This window comes from Bos mutus, chromosome 1, assembly GCF_027580195.1.
Source record: "Bos mutus isolate GX-2022 chromosome 1, NWIPB_WYAK_1.1, whole genome shotgun sequence".
Taxonomy (NCBI): Eukaryota; Metazoa; Chordata; class Mammalia; order Artiodactyla; family Bovidae; genus Bos; species Bos mutus.
This window is the reverse complement of record NC_091617.1, coordinates 57351188-57370975: the sequence shown is the minus strand read 5'-3', so window position 1 is coordinate 57370975 and position 19788 is coordinate 57351188. Positions and strand designations below refer to the sequence as shown.

Below are 19788 nucleotides of genomic sequence, written 5' to 3'. Positions count from 1 at the left end.
CAGAGCAGAGTGGGGATTCAAAACCCTCCCTTTGTTTGTCGAAGGATATTACACTGGTTATTCACCTGGACTATGGACTTCAGAGTATCGTTTCCTGTTATCTCCTTCCTGCCATCTGTCATGAACTGACTTTGTTTACCACAAATCTCCCCACAGCCCTCCACCATCTGTAGCCCTCCACCTCATGGCTCTGGTCAGAGGATAAACTCCACGCATGTGCTAAATTCTGTCCTTTCTTCTCTTCTCTGGGACTTTGCTTCTACAAAAATCCAAGTGTCCTATAAACTTTATTTGCCTTGCTTCTCCTTGGTTTATAAACATACTGTAGTCTCAACCATTTTCAACATAAATAACAAACAAATGCCCCCAACAAAGTTGTGCTCTTTCCCCTGGATTTCCCTCCTTCGACGTCATTCTGTATCGTCCCTCTCCTTCACAGACCAGCCTCGTCACAGGGTGCTGTGCTCCCATCCCTCATTCACCCTTTCCTCTCCCCACTGCTGTCAGGGTTCTTTCCCTACCATCTCCCTGAGGTTGCCAGTCACCTCCTCTTGGCTAAATCCAGTGACTTAATCCCTAATGTTCTTTCCCTCTTTGTGACATTTGACACTGACTACCACACCTTCTGCCTTAGAACTTTGCCTCCCATGGGCTCTGTGACATCTGCTTTCCTGGGTTTTCTCTCATGCATCTGCCCATGCGGACTCAGCTTCTTCTGAGAGTTCCTGTTTCTCAGAGCATCCCTTACATGAGGATCTGACCCACAGTCCTGTTTTTGATCTCATTTTCCTTAACCATATATATCTTCATTCATATATGTATAACCATATGTTATAATTGCCATAAAAATCTCATATATATGTATGTATGTATGTGTCTGCACACACACACACACACACACACACACACACACACACACACACAGTTGCTGCAACAATGCCAGAGAATCACAAGTCTCCACATTCAGCCCAGGGCTACTTCTAGAGCTCCACTCACTGAAGAGTGTTTCTCTGCTGGGCTTCTGTACTTCACTGTCCCTCAAGGCATCTCAAACTCCATATATGATCAAAATGGAATGTACTCCCCTTTCCTTGACCCTTATCTGCCACGTCTGTCCATAAGCCTCATCTGACTTCTGATATCATTGTTGGAGTGATCTTGGATTCCCCTCCACAACTACTGCTCACTCTGTCTTACTGATTCTATTAGTATGAAGCACTGTCTTTGCTCAAGTAACATCCAATAAGAAAACAAACAAATAAACATGAAAAGCAATGTAAATCATTATGTACTCTACCCCAAATATCAAAGGGCAATTACATAGGATGACGCATAATAAAATGGTTTAAAAGCCTCTTCACTCATCCATTTCTTCAAAAATCTATTGCTATTTACAGCATAGTAGCTGTGCTAGCACACCGAAAACTCCCTCTCAAAACAGACTCAAGAGCCCACTTAGAAGGCTACAGGAGGGTTGAAGGATTCAAGTACTCACACAAGACTGTATTTTTTAAATTTAAATTTATTTTTTAATTGAAGGATAATTGCTTTGCAGAGTTTTGTTGTTTTTCGTCAAACATCAGCATGAATCAGTCGTAGGTATACATATGTCCCCTCCTTGTCTGATCATGCCACATGTGGTTTTTGGATTTGTAAATTGTCCCCATGTGTGTTATTTGACTCTTTTTCTCCATTACAACTTTGTTGCCGCCATAATATATTCAGGTCCTGATAACTTTTTTATTCCTCTCTATTCAAGTAAGTTTTCCTTTGCCTATGTGCCTCTACCCCTGCCTCTCCAATTCATCTTCCACATGGCTACTAAAATCATCTCAAAGATCAGATTCATTAGTGGCTTCCATAATCTGCAAGGTGAAGTCTAAACGCCTTGGTACAGAATAAAGATCTCAAAGAGCAAGGATGGGGTACTGCCTGCTTCTCCCCTTGTCTCCTGTAATTCTGCCTTGGGCACCACATGGCCCAGCCTTCCACGTGAAGCTTCTCTTTGGTGGGCACTGTGTCACTCAGCCCTCTCTCCTGAGCATTGTGCTGGTGTGCATTCGACACTCTGCTAGGTACTGCACTTCAAGTTCAGCATGAACTTATCATCTCTTCCTTCCCTCCTCAAAATTCTCATTTTCTCTTAGAGGCACCGCCATCTACAAGTTATATGGTCATCCTTGACTCTCCCATTTCCCTCACCCCAAATGTTCAATCAAGCTTTGTCAACTTCACCTACAAATTCTTCCATTCATCTCCATGTTATTTATCTTGATCACAGCATCAGTCCTTTTAATTTCTCTGCCTCCAGTCTTGCCCCCTTCAAATCCATTCTCCACACACCTATGACAATTTAGACAACTGTCTAAATTTCTCAACGGCCCTTCCAAGCTCCTCCCACCCCAGGGTCAGGTGTCTGCCTGTTCCTGCAGCCTTCTGCTCTTCCCTGTCTGCAGCATCACACTCTGGCACACTGAACACCAGAGCAATGGTGTCTGGGAAAAGGAGTGAGGGAAAAACTGGTGTGTGTGTGTGTGTGTGTGTGTGTGCACGTGTGTGTGTGGAGACAGGTGCAGGAGAGTTAAGACAGTGAGGAGTAATGTTTTAAAGCATAATTTTATTTTTTAAGCTGGATTTAAATAAAGAAATGCTTCTTGGAATTGAGAAACATTTTTAGGTCAACAAAAATTCAGAAGGCAGTTTTAAAACAGAAAGTAGAAATAGCATGTTATAGTGGGAAGAACTCAGAACTGCAAGTCAGAGTCAAATCTAGTCTTGATGTTGCCCTTTCTCAGCTGTGTGAGTGTGTACAAATCACTTAACCTCTCTGGGCATCAGTTTGCTCATCTGTAAAAAATGAAATGAGTGAGTTCAATCCCCAAATGTCCTTCTATTCTTAAAATTTATAATTCGAGAAAAAAAAATCCCAGGATATGTTTCATGTACCTTCTAGTCTGACACAGAAAAACATACAAGAGAAACTTCAATGTAAGGAAAGTTGAGTTAATTCTTCAGTGTTTCTCTCAATACCTAGAGTCCAGATGTCCCCAGACCTCAGCTCTTGCCTGATCCATCATTCTCTGGATTTCTGGGTTTCCAGCAATGCAGGATCCCTGGTTCTATCCCTGGGTCGGGAAGATCCCTTGGAGAAGGAAATGGCTAACCACTCCTGTATTCTTGCCTGGAGAACTCCATAGGCAGAGGAGCCTGGCAGGCTACCATCCATGGGGTTGCAAAGAGTTAGACACAACTGAATGACCTGGGACAATCCAGGGCCAGGGAGGAAGGGACACATAAATCTCAGTTCCATCTCTTCTCTGGCTTATTTTAGTCTCAGAGAAACTCTTGTAACTATGTACATTTTGAAACAGTCTTGAATGTTTGATTGCTGAAGTCGTCACATTGTGAGAGGCAGAAACAAAAAACAATGTGAGAATAGATTCGCAGTTTCACTACATGTGAATCATTCATTAACACTCGCAGACTTGTGACCTTATGACTTCAGTTTCACAGAATTCAGTTCTCCAAAGCATCTAATTAGCCTTAGAGATACCAGCCCTAGGATTCAAGTACACTGCTACCAAGTGACAGTGACAGGTTAGACACACAGAGGCCAGTTAGTAGATGCAGGGCTTCTCTGAAGCTCAAAATGCCCTCTGTTCAAGCAATGTGTGCCACGTCCTTCAGATTATGAGCACGCATTCCCATACTGTTTAATATCACAAATAAATTTAAATATTAAAACAAGCACAAGAACCACATTTAGAAATTGCTTAAAGGTAGTTGTTCTCTAACTCTGGCTGCACATTAGAATCACATGGAGAGTCTATTAAAAATATATACACTATAATGATCAAACCTCCCTCTTAGATACTGATATAATTGATATTTTTCTGCCTTTTTTGGGGGGTAGGTAGGTGGTTCTTTGCTCTTGAAATCATCACATCACTTTTTTTACTCTGCAGTTAATGGAGGGACTTGTAAAATGCTCTAACTACTTCTCCATCCTTCTGAACATTCATTAATCCATCTGTCCATCTATGTCCAGGTATATATACACCGTCACAGGGTACAGAGAAGACCAAGATAAATACCTGAGAAAATTGAAAGAGAGTTTTATAATAGAGCAGAACATTCTGATCAGAAAAATAAGCTGCAAAAATAAATTTCTCTATAGCTAATAATGCGTTTTGCATTAAGGAATATCTCGTATAATATGATATACTATATCAACTTTCTTTTATTTAGTATCAGCATGATATTTCTTTTACTATCTTTTATTTACATTCATACATTCTTTTTTAAAGATTGTACTCTTGTAAGCAACATATAAATGGACTCACATATGCCAAGTAAGACTAATGGGATTTAGAAAACCCATCACATATGATATGTTGTTCATTTTCATTGGGTAAATATAAACATTAGTTCTCCTTCTGAGATTCTTCTGACTCTGTCCCAAAGTTCCAGTGAGAGGTCAGAGTTGTGATTGTTTTCTCAAGTAGTTTCTGGCCCTGAGGTCTCCTCATTTTTGCCTCAGAAAACCTATTCACTCCACTGAAATGGAGTCTGAACCTAAGCAGTGCTCAGACTTGTAGGCTCTAAGATCCTCAACCAGAAGAAGCCAGAGCCACAGAAGGATGGGTGATACCGGAGATGGCAATCAAAATCTTGCCAGTGTTTTCTTATTGATTTATAGAGGTTCTTTATGCATTCTGTATATGAGTCCTTTCTTACGTATGTTGGAAACATAAGCTCCAGTCTATGGCTTGTCTTTCTGTTCTCTTAATGATACCTTTTGATGAGTACAAATGAAAATTTTAATATAAGCAGTTTGATGATATATTTTTAAAAGTTTCCTTAGAACACTGAAAAGGGAGGAAATGGTTTGAACCCTTGAGAACCCTTGAGCTTAGAGTAGGATGGGACAGGAAACTCCCTGAAGTTTTTGACCTTATTAAGGAATAACCTTAGCTTTTCTGTTTACCTTTTCACACAGATTTATGCAATATTTTACATGAGTAACCTCTGAGAGGGAACAGATGCTTTGGAGACAATGCCCTCCACTTTACTCCATGTCTAAGGTAAACAATTTGAGATGATGTATCCTGACTGATTTGGTTTCAAAAGACAGTAGTGCAAGGAGAAGGAGGAAGCAGTCATTAAGTTTTTTACACACAGGACAAAGCCACATAAAATATTATTTTCAGCCTGTATACATTCCTAACCAGAAAGAGAAAACTGGAATAGTAATAAGGACGAGAAAACCAGCTTAAGATCTTCCTTAAAACAAAACTAAAACTGCCTTCAGGAAGGTGGCACTGGTGAGGAACACAGAAGTACCCACCCTAGTGCTTGGACATCACTCTAGCTGGGATGGCAGACAGGAGGGGGTCTGCACAGACCCCCAGGAACGGATACGCCTGTCGGGTCCACCACTCTCCCCTCTGCCCCCCTGTTGCACAGATTAAGGCCCTGCTGCCCAGCTGTGAGCAGGGGAGTTCCGAAGGTGCACAGACAATACGCCAAGTGGCTGACTTCCTTCTGGAGTGCTGATCTGGGAGGGAGGAAGCAGGGCCAAGCACGCACAGCACAGGAAGAGCAGACAGGCGAACAAAGAAAGGCCACAAGGAGTCCTGCTTACTGCAGCTGGAAGTGCTTGAGCTTGGTAACCAGCAGTTTGTACTGGGCACCCAGGGGCGCCATGGATGCGACATCTACAAATATCAGTTGCTCCAGAGGTCCTGTTTCATTGGTTGCTTCGGAGGGGCAAAGGGTACGGCTCACTTCCTGGTAGTTGTAGCTCCTCTGGTATCTGCAGCAGCCAGGGGAGGGAAAACCAGCGAGAAGGAAAAGGACACTCAATGAACAAGCAGGGAAACAAACATTTCCTTTCAGTTCTCTCTGAATTTCTTTCCAGGTCCTTATATTTAAAACTTCATACTGGACCCACCGACAGTGATTTTTACAGCTAAAGTACTTGGCACAGAATTGTGTGACATTATAGCACAGATAATGGGGACTGCTGAGGGCCGACCAGTTCACTTAGACTGTGTCTGCATCACATCACCCTCCTAATTCAATCAGAAAATTAATCAGATTTTGGAAGGGAAACTGTTCTGATAAAACAACCTGATTCCATTTTGCCACTCTTTAAGCCTTTGCTAAACAAATATAAAGAAAGCCCCAGAGTCCGAGTCAAGGCATCAGAGTCAGTGTTTCAGTCCTCACATTCTTAGCCTCCAAGATGATCTCACACTGTGCTCTGTGCCCATGTCTGCATGCTTTCTGGTTTGTCCCTGCTAGTGCTCTAGTGTCCTATAGTGTCCCCTGCGAAAATAGAAACTCCATGAGGAAGAGACTTCATTGTTGTTTTCCACCACTGTATCCCCAGCATCGATCATTTAGTAATGCTCAATAAATATTATGGGATAAAGAAAGCACACTCGGTGAACACTGTGAAGAATGGGAGCTGTTACTCACTTAAGGTGACTGCAAGGCCTAGCCCTGTCCTCCGTGGATGACCCACTAACCAACCAAGACATTCTTCAGGTGCTACAATTCTAGGTTCTTATCAGAGATTATCAAAGAGGAAAGAAGCTGGACAGAGCTGAACCGGTCAGGGCAGGTAGCATGTCACCTGTTTGCACTCAGCATGCATACTATGTCAACGAGTCGAACCTCTGATTTCTCTAGGGAAAAGAGCAGTTGAAGTCTAGGATGTTGAAGGAAAACAAATGTAATGACGCTGTCAAGGCAAGATCCACTTACAGTCCTTGGAAGAGCAGAGGAACCTGCCACGACAGCACCTCTTTCTGCTGGCGAACTACGACCAGGACCGGGTAGTCGAGGTTTTCGGAGGAGCTGTTCACGTACACCCGCACGGCAGTCACCTACGAGCAGGGCAGAGACACAGCAAACACAGATCACACGTGCACAGACATGTACATCATAGCTGCCACCAGAAGCTCTGAAAAACTTCAGTTCCTATGTTTGCTGCTGACCATAACCCACTCCAGTATTCTTGTCTGGAGAATCCCATGGACAGAGGGGTCTGGCGGGCTACAGTCCATGGGGTCACAGAGAGTTGGACATGACTGAGCGACTAACACTTTCACTTTTCACTTTCATAGATACTCCAAATATCCCAGCTGTCTTCTCATTGATATTGTAACCACAGTCAGTTTCAATACTGCTGCACAATCCCCAGGGGAGATTAGAAAACAAACTGATGCCTGGGTCCACCTTCAAAATTCTGATTTAAGTCATTTTGGGTGAAGCCAAATTATGGAGGTGTCGAACGGCAGGCTGAGGAGTTTGAATTGGGCAGTCAACACAAGATTAGGAGAATAACAGAAAAAGAAAGATGTCAGTGTGCTTCTCTTCTTATCTGAATATAAATGGTAAATATACAAATATCTTTAAAAAGAAAAAAAGACCTACAAGTGCCTCAAGTGCTTACAAACTTTAACTTTGGCTTGTAAAATCATTCTGTGCTTTCAACCAAATGTTATTATGTTTTGTTAAAGCCTAGCAGTGGCCACAGGACTGGAAAAGGTCGGTTTTCATTCCAATCCCAAAGAAAGGCAATGCCAAAGAATGCTCAAACTACCGCACAATTGCACTCATCTCACACGCTAGTAAAGTAATGCTCAAAATTCTCCAAACCAGGCTTCAGCAATACATGAACCGTGAACTTCCAGATGTTCAAGCTGGTTTTAGAAAAGGCAGAGGAACCAGAGATCAAATTGCCAACATCCGCTGGATCATCGAAAAAGCAAGAGTTCCAGAAAAACATCTATTTCTGCTTTATTGACTATGCCAAAGCCTTTGACTGTGTGGATCACAATAAACTGTGGAAAATTCTGAAAGAGATGGGAATACCAGACCACCTGACCTTCCTCTTGAGAAACCTATATGCAGGTCAGGAAGCAACAGTTAGAACTGGACATGGACCAACAGACTGGTTCCAAATAGGACAAGGAGTACGTCAAGGCTGTATACTGTCACCCTGCTTATTTAACTTATATGCAGAGTACATCATGAGAAACGCTGGACTGGAAGAAACACAAGCTGGAATCAAGATTGCCGGGAGAAATATCAATAACCTCAGATATGCAGATGACACCACCCTTATGGCAGAAAGTGAAGAGGAACTAAAAAGCCTCTTGATGAAAGCAAAAGAGGAGAGTGAAAAAGTTGGCTTAAAGCTCAACATTCAGAAAACGAAGATCATGGCATCTGGTCCCATCACTTCATGGGAAATAGATGGGGAAACAGTGGAAACAGTGTCAGACTTTATTTTTGGGGGCTCCAAAATCACTGCAGATGGTGACTGCAGCCATGAAATTAAAAGACGCTTACTCCTTGGAAGGAAAGTTATGACCAACCTAGACAGCATATTCAAAAGCAGAGACATTACTTTGCCAACAAAGGTCCATCTAGTCAAGGCTGTGGTTTTTCCAGTAGTCATGTATGGATGTGAGAGTTGGACTGTGAAGAAAGCTGAGCGCCAAAGAATTGATACTTTTGAACTGTGGTGCTGGAGAAGACTCTTGAGAGTCCCTTGGACTGCAAGGAGATCCAACCAGTCCCTTCTAAAGGAGATCAGTCCTGGGATTTCTTTGGAAGGAATGATGCTAAAGCTGAAACTCCAGTACTTTGGCCACCTGATGCGAAGAGTTGACTCATTGGAAAAGACTGATGCTGGGAGGGATTGGGGGCAGGAGGAGAAGGGGATGACAGAGGATGAGATGGCTGGATGGCATCACTGACTCGATGGACGTGAGTCTGAGTGAACTCCGGGAGTTGGTGATGGACAGGGAGGCCTGGTGTGCTGTGATTCATGGGGTCGCAAAGAGTCGGACACGACTGAGCAACTGAACTGAACTGAACTGAGCAGATGGCCTGATGTTCCCCTAGCCACATATATGATACGGGCTGAAGAGTCTTCTCTTTGCCCTTATCCAAGGTGCAATCAATCCCTAAATGCTTTTTTAAACTAGCTGCTCCTTTGTTCCCTAGTGGTTCAGACAGTAAAGAATCTACCTGCAATGGGGAAGACCTGAGTTCAATCCCTGGATGGGGAAGATTCCCTGGAGAAGGAAGTGGCAACCCACTCTAGTATTCTTGCCTGGGAAATCCCATGGACAGAGGAGCCTGGAGGGCTATATAGTCCATGGGATCGCAAAGAGTCAGACATGACTGAGCGACTAACACAAACAGAAGGTAGTTTTAAAAAACTATCATGGTTGTTTAAAAGATAGGACATTGTATGATGCCCCTGGATCTAGATGGTTCTAATGTTTTCACTTTTTATAATATTTATACTATAGACAGTAGAAAAAAGGCAAAGTAAGAAAAAGTTGATCTTTCATATGAGATGTTTTCTCCCTAATGTATTTAAGCCTTGAAAGTGAAAGTGAATTCTCTCAGTCGTGTCCGACTGTTTGCTACCCCATGGACTGTAGCCTACCAGGCTCCTCTGTGCATGGAATTCTCCAGGCAAGAGTACTGAAGTGGGTTGCCATTTCCTTCTCCAGGGGAACTTTCTGACCCAGGGATTGAACCCAGCTCTCCCGCATTGCAGGCACATGCTTTACCATCTGAGTCAGCAGTGAAGTCCATTTAAGCCTTAGTGTTCTCTTGAAAAGTAGGGGAAAGAAATGAAACAAGGAAGCCTTGCAGTGAAACCCTGAAGATCTATGACCTGTTCAAAATGGAAATTGAGAGCCAACAGGATATCATGGGTATCACAGATTATTACTATTTGGGTCTCATATATCATCCTTGATGAAGCCAGTTTTGCTTTTTAATGTCAACAACAGTCCAAGATTAATTTATTAATTAGATAAGAAAGCTTGCTCACAAAGGGAGTGTTTTCTTGTGCCCACATGCTACATGTTTCCATGGAAATTATGCTGCAGCTGATCACTGCCAACACCATGTCTCTAATGCAGACTTCTTTCCTAAGCTCTGGATGTTCCATAGGCACAGAGACAAACTGTCTGAGTGGAACCTGTCACTTCCTTCACTCCTAACTTTAATATCTTCTGAATTTCCTTGCTTTTTTTTGGAGGAGTGAGGGGGTTGCTGCATTGCAGCATGCGGAACTTCCCTGACCAGAAATCAAGCTCATGCCCCCTGCAGTGGATGTGCTGAGTCTTAACCACTGGACCATCAGGGAAATTCTGAATTTCCTTGCTTGTTAAATGAACCACACAGCCATTCTGAGCCTGAGTCATCCCTGATTCCTACTTCTGTAGCATTCTCCATCAGTAGGTCATCAAGTTCTACCACTTCTACCAACTTCATAGTGTCCATACCCAGATCCTCCCCTCTCCCATCCATGACACCTGCCTGGTCCAGTCCTTGACCCTCACTGATGGTGCCTTATCTAGCCTTCTTATCCCCAGGGCTATACCCCCTCAGATGCCAATTTCAGCTTGGCATTATCCTTGCTTACCAGGCCTTTAATGGATCTGAGAATTTTCAGATTTACTTCCAAAGGAATGAGAATAGTATTTTTATGACAAGATAGAACAGAATAATGAACACTCATGTACTTATCACCCAGCTTTTGTTGTTACTGTTCAGTCACTGAGTTGTGTCTGACTCTTATCCAGCTTTAATAATTATTTTTAAAAGTATACCATTTAATTTTATTTACACCTTTTCATTCCAATCCCAAAGAAAGGCAATGCCAAAGAATGTTCAGACTACCCCACAATTGCACTCATCTCACACGCTAGCAAAGTAATGCTCAAAATTCTCCAAGCCAGGCTTCAGCAATACTTGAACTGTGAACTTTCAGATGTTCAAGCTGTTTTTAGAAAACGCTGTGTGGATCACAACAAACTGTGGAAAATTCTTAAAGATATGGGAATTTCAGACCACCTGACCTGTCTCCTGAGAAGTCTATATGCAGGTCAAGAAGCAACAGTTAGACCTGGACATGGAACAACTGGTTCCAAATCTGGAAAGGAGTATGTCAAGGCTGTACATTGTCACCCTGCTTATTTAACTTATATGCAGAGTACATCATGAGAAATGCTGGGCTGGATGAAGCACAAGCTGGAATCAAGATTGCCAGGAGAAATATCAATAACCTCAGATATGCAGATGACACCACCCTTATGGCAGAAAATGAAGAAGAACTAAAGAGCCTCTTGATGAAAGTCAAAGAGGAGAGTGAAAAAATTGGCTTAAAACTCAATATTCAGAAAACTAAGATCATGGCATCTGGTCCCATCATTTCATGGCAAATAAATGGAGAAACAGTGGAAACAGTGAAATTTTATTTTTGAGGCTCCAAATCTGCAGCCATGAAATTAAAAGACACTTGCTCCTTGGAAGAAAAGTTATGACCAACCTAGACAGCATATTAAAAAGCAGAGACATTATTTTGCCAACAAAGGTATGTCTGGTCAAAGCTATGGTTTTTCCAGTAGTCATGTATGGATGTGAGAGTTGGACTGTAAAGAAAGCTGAATGCCAAAGAACTGATGCTTTTGAACTGTGGTGTTGGAGAAGACTCTTGAGAGTCCCTTGGACTACAAGGAGATCCAACCAGTCAATCCTAAAGGAAATCAGTCCTGAATATTCATTGGAAGGATTGATGCTGAAGCTGAAACTCCAATACTTTGGCCACCTGATATGAAGAACTGACTCACTTGAAAAGACCCTGATGCTGGTAAAGATTGAAGGCAGGAGGAGAAGGGGATCACAGAGGATGAGATGGTTGGATGGCATCACCGACTCAATGGACATGAGTTTGAGTAAGCTCCGGGAGTTGGTAATGGACAGAGAAGTTTGGTGTGCTGCAGTCCATGGGGTCACAAAGAGTGGGACATGACTGAATGACTGAACTGAACTCCATTTCCCATACACATCTTTTTTTTTGGATTATTTTAAATACCAAAGATGATACCATTTCATCTGTAAATATTTCAATCCATATCTCTAAGAGATAAGGCCTCCTCTTTTTAATATAACATATTACCATTATCATACTTAATAAAATTAATGATAATTTCAAAAATTATCCAATACCAACACAGGGATTCCCTAATAGCTCAGTTGGTAAAGAATCTGCCTGCAAAGCAGGAGACCCTGGTTCAATTCCTGGGTCTCGAAGATCCACTGGAGAAGGGACAGGGTACCCACTCCAGTATTCTTGGGCTTTCCTTGTGGCTCAGCTGGTAAAGAATCCGCCTGCAATGCAGGAGACCTGGGTTCAGTACCTGGGTTGGGAAAATCCCCTGGAGAAGGGAAAGGCTACCTACTCCAGTATTGAGGCCTGGAGAATTTCATGGACTGTAAAGTCCATGGGGTCACAAAGAGTTGGACATGACTGAGTGACTTCAGAAGAGCACAGTGTTTGAATTTCTTCATTTATTTAAAAATTGTCTTTTTCAGTATTAAAAAAATTTTGAGTACAAACAAGATCCATATATTTCATTTGGTTGATAAGTATTTTGAATCTCTTTTAATCTAAAGGCAACACTCCCCACCGCAACACTCTTTTGGCATTTATTTGTTGAAGAAAGCTGCTCACCAAGCAGTACAAACCTGATACACTCATACTCTGGATTTTGTTGGTTGCACCTTTTGGTGTCGTTAAACTGGTTCTTTTATCCCTTGTATTTTTTATAGGCTGGCAGTTAGGCTTGATTAGATTCATGTAACTTCATCTCTCACTCAGTCTTCAACCTTGGAGTTTGAATTAGAGTCCAGAAAGTTTTCACCACTCCAGGTTGCTGAAGCCTGTGTTTTCTTCTAGTACTTTATGATATCATATTATTAATACTTAAATCTCTATCCTTTTGTGATTAACACTAGTATATGATATGAGGAATGATTTTAATTTTGTCTTTTTTTTTTCAATATGGCTCTCCAGTCGTCCCAACACTAACTATTAACAAGTTCATCTTTTCTGCACTGGTTTGAATCACTCAGGACTTTTCTTAATCACTGTCTTGTTCTCTAGTTTATTTGCCTGGTAGTCCCTCACATGCCTAATTCCTTGCTGTTTCTCAAAAGGGCTATGTCTCCGATATCTGCCCTTTTAATTTCTTTTTTTTTAAATTTAGTTGTTTTAATTGGAGGCTAATTACTTTACAATGGCCTTTTAATTTCATTCTTATCCCTAATGTCCTCTTTGGGCAAGTCTTCCTTGATATTTCTCTATCCCATCCAATAAACAGATGTCCCTCTCTTGGAGGGGGCTGTGTCACCTTTGATTACCTCAATACAGCATGTTAATACCACTGTAAAATAATAGAAAAAAATGTGGCCTTTGCCCCCAGTTCCTGAAACAGATTTCCAAAAACCCTTGTAATTTCCTAAGTGATAAAGTCCTGGGTGTTCATTGGAAGGACTGATACTAAAGCTGAAACTCCAATACTTTGGCCACCTCATGCGAAGAGTTGACTCATTGGAAAAGACCCTGATGCTGGGAGGGATTGGGGGCAGGAGGAGAAGGGGACGACAGAGGATGAGATGGCTGGATGGCATCACTGACTCGATGGACATGAGTTTGAGTGAACTCCGGGAGTTGGTGATGGACAGGGAGGCCTGGCGTGCTGTGCTTCATGGGGTCGCAAAGAGTCGGACACGACTTGAGCGACTGAACTGAACTGAACTGAAGAGCACTAGTAGCATCTTTTGTTCTAATATTTGGTCTTATTTCTGGCTCCTGACAGAGCTCCTAAATCCCTTGGAATTTCCTAGGTGATAAGCGTTTCTTTCGTTCTAATGAAGAGATTCTAGGTGGGCTTCTGGATAACTTCAGAATGGGAGCTGGTTACCCAAAAGACCTAGCCATGATTAGAAGCTCGGAACTTTCAGCTCTGCCTCCATCATCCAGGAAGTGGAGGGGAATGGAGATTGAGTTAATAATTGGTCATTCCTATGGATGAAGCCTCCATAAAAATTCCTACGATACAGGTGTGGAGAATTTCCAGGTTGGTGAATGCATCCAATACCAGGAAGGTGGAGAACTCCAACTCCATGGGAACAGAAGCTTCTGTGCTCAGGACACTTCTGGACTTTATCCTATGCACCTCTTCCATATTGCTCATCTTAAGTTAAAAGTGAAAGTGTTAATTGCTCAGTCATGTCTGACTCTTTGCGACCCTGTGGGCTGTAGCCTGCCAGGCTCCTCTGCCCTTGGGATTCTCCAGGCAAGAGTTCTGGAGTGGGTTGCCATTTCCTACTCCAGGGGATCCTTTTTATAATAAACAAGTAATCTAGTAAATTAACTGTATTTCTTCTGTGAGCTGCTTAGCAAATTAATCAAACCTGGTGGGGGAGGGGTGTCACAGCAACCTCTGATTAACAGCTGGTTGGTCAGCGCACGGGTAACAATCTAGACTTGTGATCGGCATCTGAAGCGGGAGGTGGGTGGTCTTGTGGGACTGAGCCCTTAACCTATGGGATCTGATGCAGACCTTAGGTAGATCCTGTCGGAACTGAAATGAATCATAGGACACACAGCTGCTTGATGTGTGTAAAATCCACATATCTGATGTTGGAAGTATTGGGTGAATAGAAGAAAACAGAAGTTAGCTTTTCCTATAGACAACCCCAAATCATTTTTTTTTTCATGTAGTCAAATTGACTCCTTTCTTGGCCATTTCTCCCATAACTTTTTAAAATTGAGACATAGATCAGATCAGATCAGATCAGATCAGTTGCTCAGTCATGTCTGACTCTTTGTGACCCCATGAATCACAGCACGCCAGGCCTCCCTGTCCATCACCAACTCCCAGAGTTCACTGAGACTCATGTCCATCGAGTCAGTGATGCCATCCAGCCATCTCATCCTCTGTCGTCCCCTTCTCCTCCTGCCCCCAATCCCTCCCAGCATCAGAGTCTTTTCCAATGAGTCAACTCTTCGCATCAGGTGGCCAAAGTACTGGAGTTTCAGCTTTAGCATCATTCCTTCCAAAGAAATCCCAGGGCTGATCTCCTTCAGCATGGACTGGTTGGATCTCCTTGCAGTCCAAGGGACTCTCAAGAGTCTTCCCCAACACCACAGTTCCAAAGCATCAATTCTTCGGCACTCAGCCTTCTTCACAGTCCAACTCTCACATCCATACGTGACCATAGATAACACGACACAAATCACTCTTAAAAGTATAGAATTCAGTAGTTTTAGTGTATTCACAGAGCTCTGCAACTATCACCACTACCTAACTCCAGAATACTTTATTGCCCCGCTAAAGAAGCCCCGTGCCCATTAGTAGTCACTCCTCATTCCCTCCTTCCCACAATGCCTCGTAACCAATAATTTAATTTCTGTCTCTGGGGATTTGCCTATTTCACGTAGGTGATTTCCTATTCCATATATTATGAAATAATATGTATGCTTTCTTGTGTGTGGCTCATTTCAGTTAGCATAATGTTTTCAAGGTTCTTCCATGTTGCAGTATGTGTCTATGTGTCAATATTTCATTTCTGTCTATTGCTCAGTAATATTCCAATGGCATGAATAAAGCACATTTGTTTATTCTTCAGTTGATGGAAATTTTGGTTGTTTCTACTTTTGGGCTATGAACATCTGTAAAGAAGTTCTTGTGTAAACAAATGTTTTCAGTTCTTTTGAGTGCATCCCTAAGAGTATAATTTCTGGGTGACATGGAAACCCTTAAAACATTTCACTTTTTTTTTGTTTTTAATTTTTGACTGTACTGGGTCTTCATTGCTGCATGCGGGCTTTCTCTAGTTGCAGCGAGCCAGGGATACTCTGGCTGTGGTGCGTGGGCTTCTCACTGCAATGGCTTCTCTTGTTGTGGATCCCCGGCTCTAGGGCATGCAGGCTTCAGTAGTTGTCGCACTCAGGCTTAGTTGCCCCATAGCATACGGGATCCTCCAGGACTAGGAATCAAACCCATGTCCCCTGCATTGGCAAGAGGATTCTTAACCACTGGACCATCATGGAAGTCCTCCTATGTTTAACTTTTTGAGGAACTGCCAAAATGTCTTCCAAAGAGGTGCATCATTATACATTCTAGCAATTTACATAATCAGCAATGTAAAAGTTTCAACTTTCTCCACACCGTTGTCAACACTAACTGCCGTCTGTCTTCTAGATAATACTTAATCTTAAAGGGTATGAAGTGGTATCTCACTGTGGATGTGGACCTCCCAATACTCAGTTGATTTAGCTTGCCTGCCTGACTCTTCTGGGAAGCGGAAAACATCATCTTTGGCATCTCTGGTGCTGGCACAATGAGTTAGCTTAGAAGCAGGCTCATTTTTCAGGTTCAAAAACCAACACCAGCATTACCCACAGCGCATATGCTTAGAGCACACTTTTGCCTGGCTTAAATCTATAGAAGTCAGAACCAAGGTAAAAGCCTAACGAAAGCTGTGAACAAGCCAGCTTTATCTTTAGCTTGTCTGCTTCCCTTTTCATTACCTAGGCTGCAGACTCCTCCTCCCTTCTTATGTACTTAATGCCAGAAGGATTTCCCTCCTTTTTTTTTTCTCCAAACGTCACTCTAAGGCAGTAGTTCCCAAATTTTAGTGTGCTTTTTAGCATTCAAATCTCTCAAACCCAACACTCAACATTTCTGATTCAGCAGATCAGGAATAGAACTTTAAAATAATGTGTTTTAACAGAATGCAGGGAGATTCTGATACACATGAATTGGAGCCCACACTTTGGGAAGTACTGTTCCAATGGAACCATCTAGTGGATGGCCCCATTTGTCAACACCTTGCCAGTTGCCCTTGTGGGCTTCCCTGATGGCTTGGTTGGTAAAGAATCCGCCCGCAATGAGGGAGACTTAGGTTCAATCCCTGGGTTGGGAAGACCCACTGGAGAAGGGAAAAGCTACCCATTCCAGTATTCTGGCCTGGAGAATTCCATGGACTGTATAGTCCATGGGGTTGCAAAGAGTTAGGCACAACTGAGTGGCTTTCACTATCACACTTTCACAAGGTGCACAATCATGAGATCACCAGTGTCACTAGCATGTCTGGAAGCTAGTGTGTCTGGTGGGGCCAGCTGGAAAGAGGTCTGCTTGAAGAGGAGCAGAGCAGATGAATTACTGCCATGGTTACTCTAATCCACTCTTTATCTCCACACTCCTTCATTCCTAGTCTGGCTCTCATAATCCACTTACCTTTTTATTTTTGAATAATGATCTTACTAATTATGATTTAAAAACCTCAGAAGAGACACAGATATAAAGAACAGACTTTTGACACAGATATAAAGAACAGACTTTTGGACTCTGTGGGAGAAGGCAAGGGTGGGACAATTTGAGAGAATAGCATTGAAACATGTATATTACCATATGTGAAATAGATTGCCAGTCCAAGTTTGATGCATGAAACAGGGCACTCAAAGTCAGTACACTGGGACAAGCCAGAGGGATGGGATGGGGAGGGAGGTGGGAGGGGTTTGGGGATGGGGGACACATGTACACCTGTGGCTGATTCATGTCAATGTATGGCAAAAACCACCACAATATTTGTAAAGTAATTAGCCTCCAATTAAAATAAATAAAATAAATAAATAAATTTTGTTAATAAAGTAAAAAAAATTAAATTTTTAAAAAAGCCACTGTGTTGGCTTCCCCAGTAGCTTAGTTGGTAAAGAATCTGCCTGCAATGTAGGAGACCCTCGTTCAATCCCTAGGTTGGGAAGATTCTCTGGAGAAGGGATAGACTACCCACTCCAGTACTCTGGCCGAGAGAATTCCCTGGACTGTGTAGTCCATGGGGTTGCAAAGAGTCGAACATGACTGAGTGACTTTCACTTTCACCTGTTTAGGCTTCGCTGGTGGCTCAGACGGTAAAGCGTCTGCCCGCAATGTGGGAGACCTGGGTTTGATTCCTGGGTTGGGAAGATACCCTGGAGAAGAAAATGGCAACCCACTCCAGTATTCTTGCCTGGAAAATTCCATGGACGGAGGAGCCTGGTAGGCTACAGTCCATGGGGTTGCAAAGAGTCAGACACGACTGAGCCACTTCGCTTATATTCAGTAGACACACAACACTGTAATTATCCTTCAATTAAAAATTAAAAAAACAAAACCAAACCTCAGAGATACTGGCATAATAAATTGCAAAAAAATATATTAGAGTAAGAGGTAGAAAACACTGGGAAGTTTTTCAAGATGAGCAGATAATGTACCCCTCCCGCAGGAAAGGATTAAAAGTCCTGTTCAGATGTTGCTTTTCCAGAGGCCAATATTCAACTGAGAAAGTTAGATTATCTTTGCAGCAATGAAGCAAGCCATGTAAAGACAAAACTAAATGAAGGTTTGAATTCATAGCAGACTCTGATACCTTGTAAAAGACCACTCTTAAGAGCCAAGATTTCCCCTTCTGTTGCTGCTTCCTGTTGTCATGGCAACAAAAGCACTTTTATATATATAACTTGTTAACTATGTTTACTACAAGTAGGGAATTGTATTATAACTATGAGGGAAGAAGTATTGAAGTATTCCCATCTCTAATATATAGATCACAATTATGAAAGGTCTTAAAGCTTAGAGAGTCCCTTTTCAATCCTTTAGAACATGTCAGTAGGGAAAAGTTCAAAATTGCAAATAATGCAGCTCTGTTGCAGAAAGAGGGTAAAAGTGAGTTTAATTCAAGATCTAGTTTGGTTTTGCTAAAATAATGAGACTTTATTGGAACATGAGATTAAAAATTAGAAATTCAGTTCAGTTCAGTTCAGTTGCTTGTGGGTACATAAGTGTTTGTTATATTATTTTCTACTCTTGTTTATTGTATGAAGTATGTCAACACCATCATCATCATCAAGGAGCCCGGTGCACTAGCATTTGCATTTGCCTACTTCTGAGCAACAACTGTCACTTTTACATTTTATACAGGTTCTCTGTTTTCGTTTTGGCTGCACGACTTGCGGAATCTTAGTTCCTCAACCAGGGATTGAACCCCAGCCCTGGCAGTGAAAGTGTTAGGTCCTAACCACTGCTGCTGCTGCGGCTAAGTCGCTTCAGTCGTGTCCGACTGTGCGACCCCAGAGACGGCAGCCCGCCAGGCTCCCCCGTCCCTGGGATTCTCCTAACCACTGGACCACCAGTATTCTCTGTATATTAAATTCTGTATACAGGTTCTTTGTTATTCAGGGATGTGGCAAACAGTCTCCAAACCTTACTCTCATTGCTCTCCTGACTCATTTTGCTATAGTCTGATCTTACTAGTGATTGACCTGCTTATATTAACTTCACTGATTACAGCCTCCCTCTCTCCCTCTCTCTCTCTCTTGACTGGCTGGAGAACCTTACATTATCTTTGGTCTGATTAACATGGCTCATTTCTGCATTGCTCTTCCCTGGAAAAGAAAAATGAAGATGAAGCCAGGACGGCACTGGACAGTAATGTGCCAGCCTAGAATTCTGTGTTATTAGGTCTATGAATTTTCTAGGGCTGCCATAAGAAAGTATCACAAACTGGTTCTTAAAACAACAAAAATGTATTCTCTCACAGTTCCAGAGTGTAGATCTGAAATCAAGATGTCAGCCAGGCCATGCTCCCTCTGAGAGTCTGGTAGAATCCTTTCCTTTCTTGCCGCTTCCTGATTCTGGTGGTGATGGTCAACCCTTGAGGTTCCTCGGCTTGCAGCTGCATCAGTGCAGTCCCTGTCGCTGTCATCATGGTGTTCTGTCGGTGTGTGTGTTTCACATTCTGGCCTCCTCTCTATGCACGTCTGGGTCCAAAATCTCTCTCTTTTTATAAAGATTTCAGTCAAATTGAATTAGGACCCATCTTAATGACCTCATCTTAATCTAACTACATCTGCAA

At 42.4% G+C, this 19788-nt stretch overlaps 1 protein-coding gene across 3 annotated transcripts in view; it reads right to left on the bottom strand.

The window, feature by feature from the left end:
- The window catches only part of SIDT1 (SID1 transmembrane family member 1), a 113958-nt gene that overhangs the window by 70344 nt on the left and 23826 nt on the right, over positions 1–19788 (bottom strand). For all 3 annotated transcript variants that reach the window (XR_011463995.1, XM_070369472.1, XM_070369482.1), the window contains exons 2-3: positions 6772–6893; positions 5645–5815 (exon numbers count right to left, since the gene is read on the bottom strand). Coding sequence is in view for 2 of the 3 variants with exons in the window: in XM_070369472.1 (XP_070225573.1) it covers positions 5645–5815; positions 6772–6893 (293 nt within the window). In the remaining variant the exon portion in view is untranslated. The remainder of the gene's footprint in view (positions 1–5644; positions 5816–6771; positions 6894–19788) is intronic.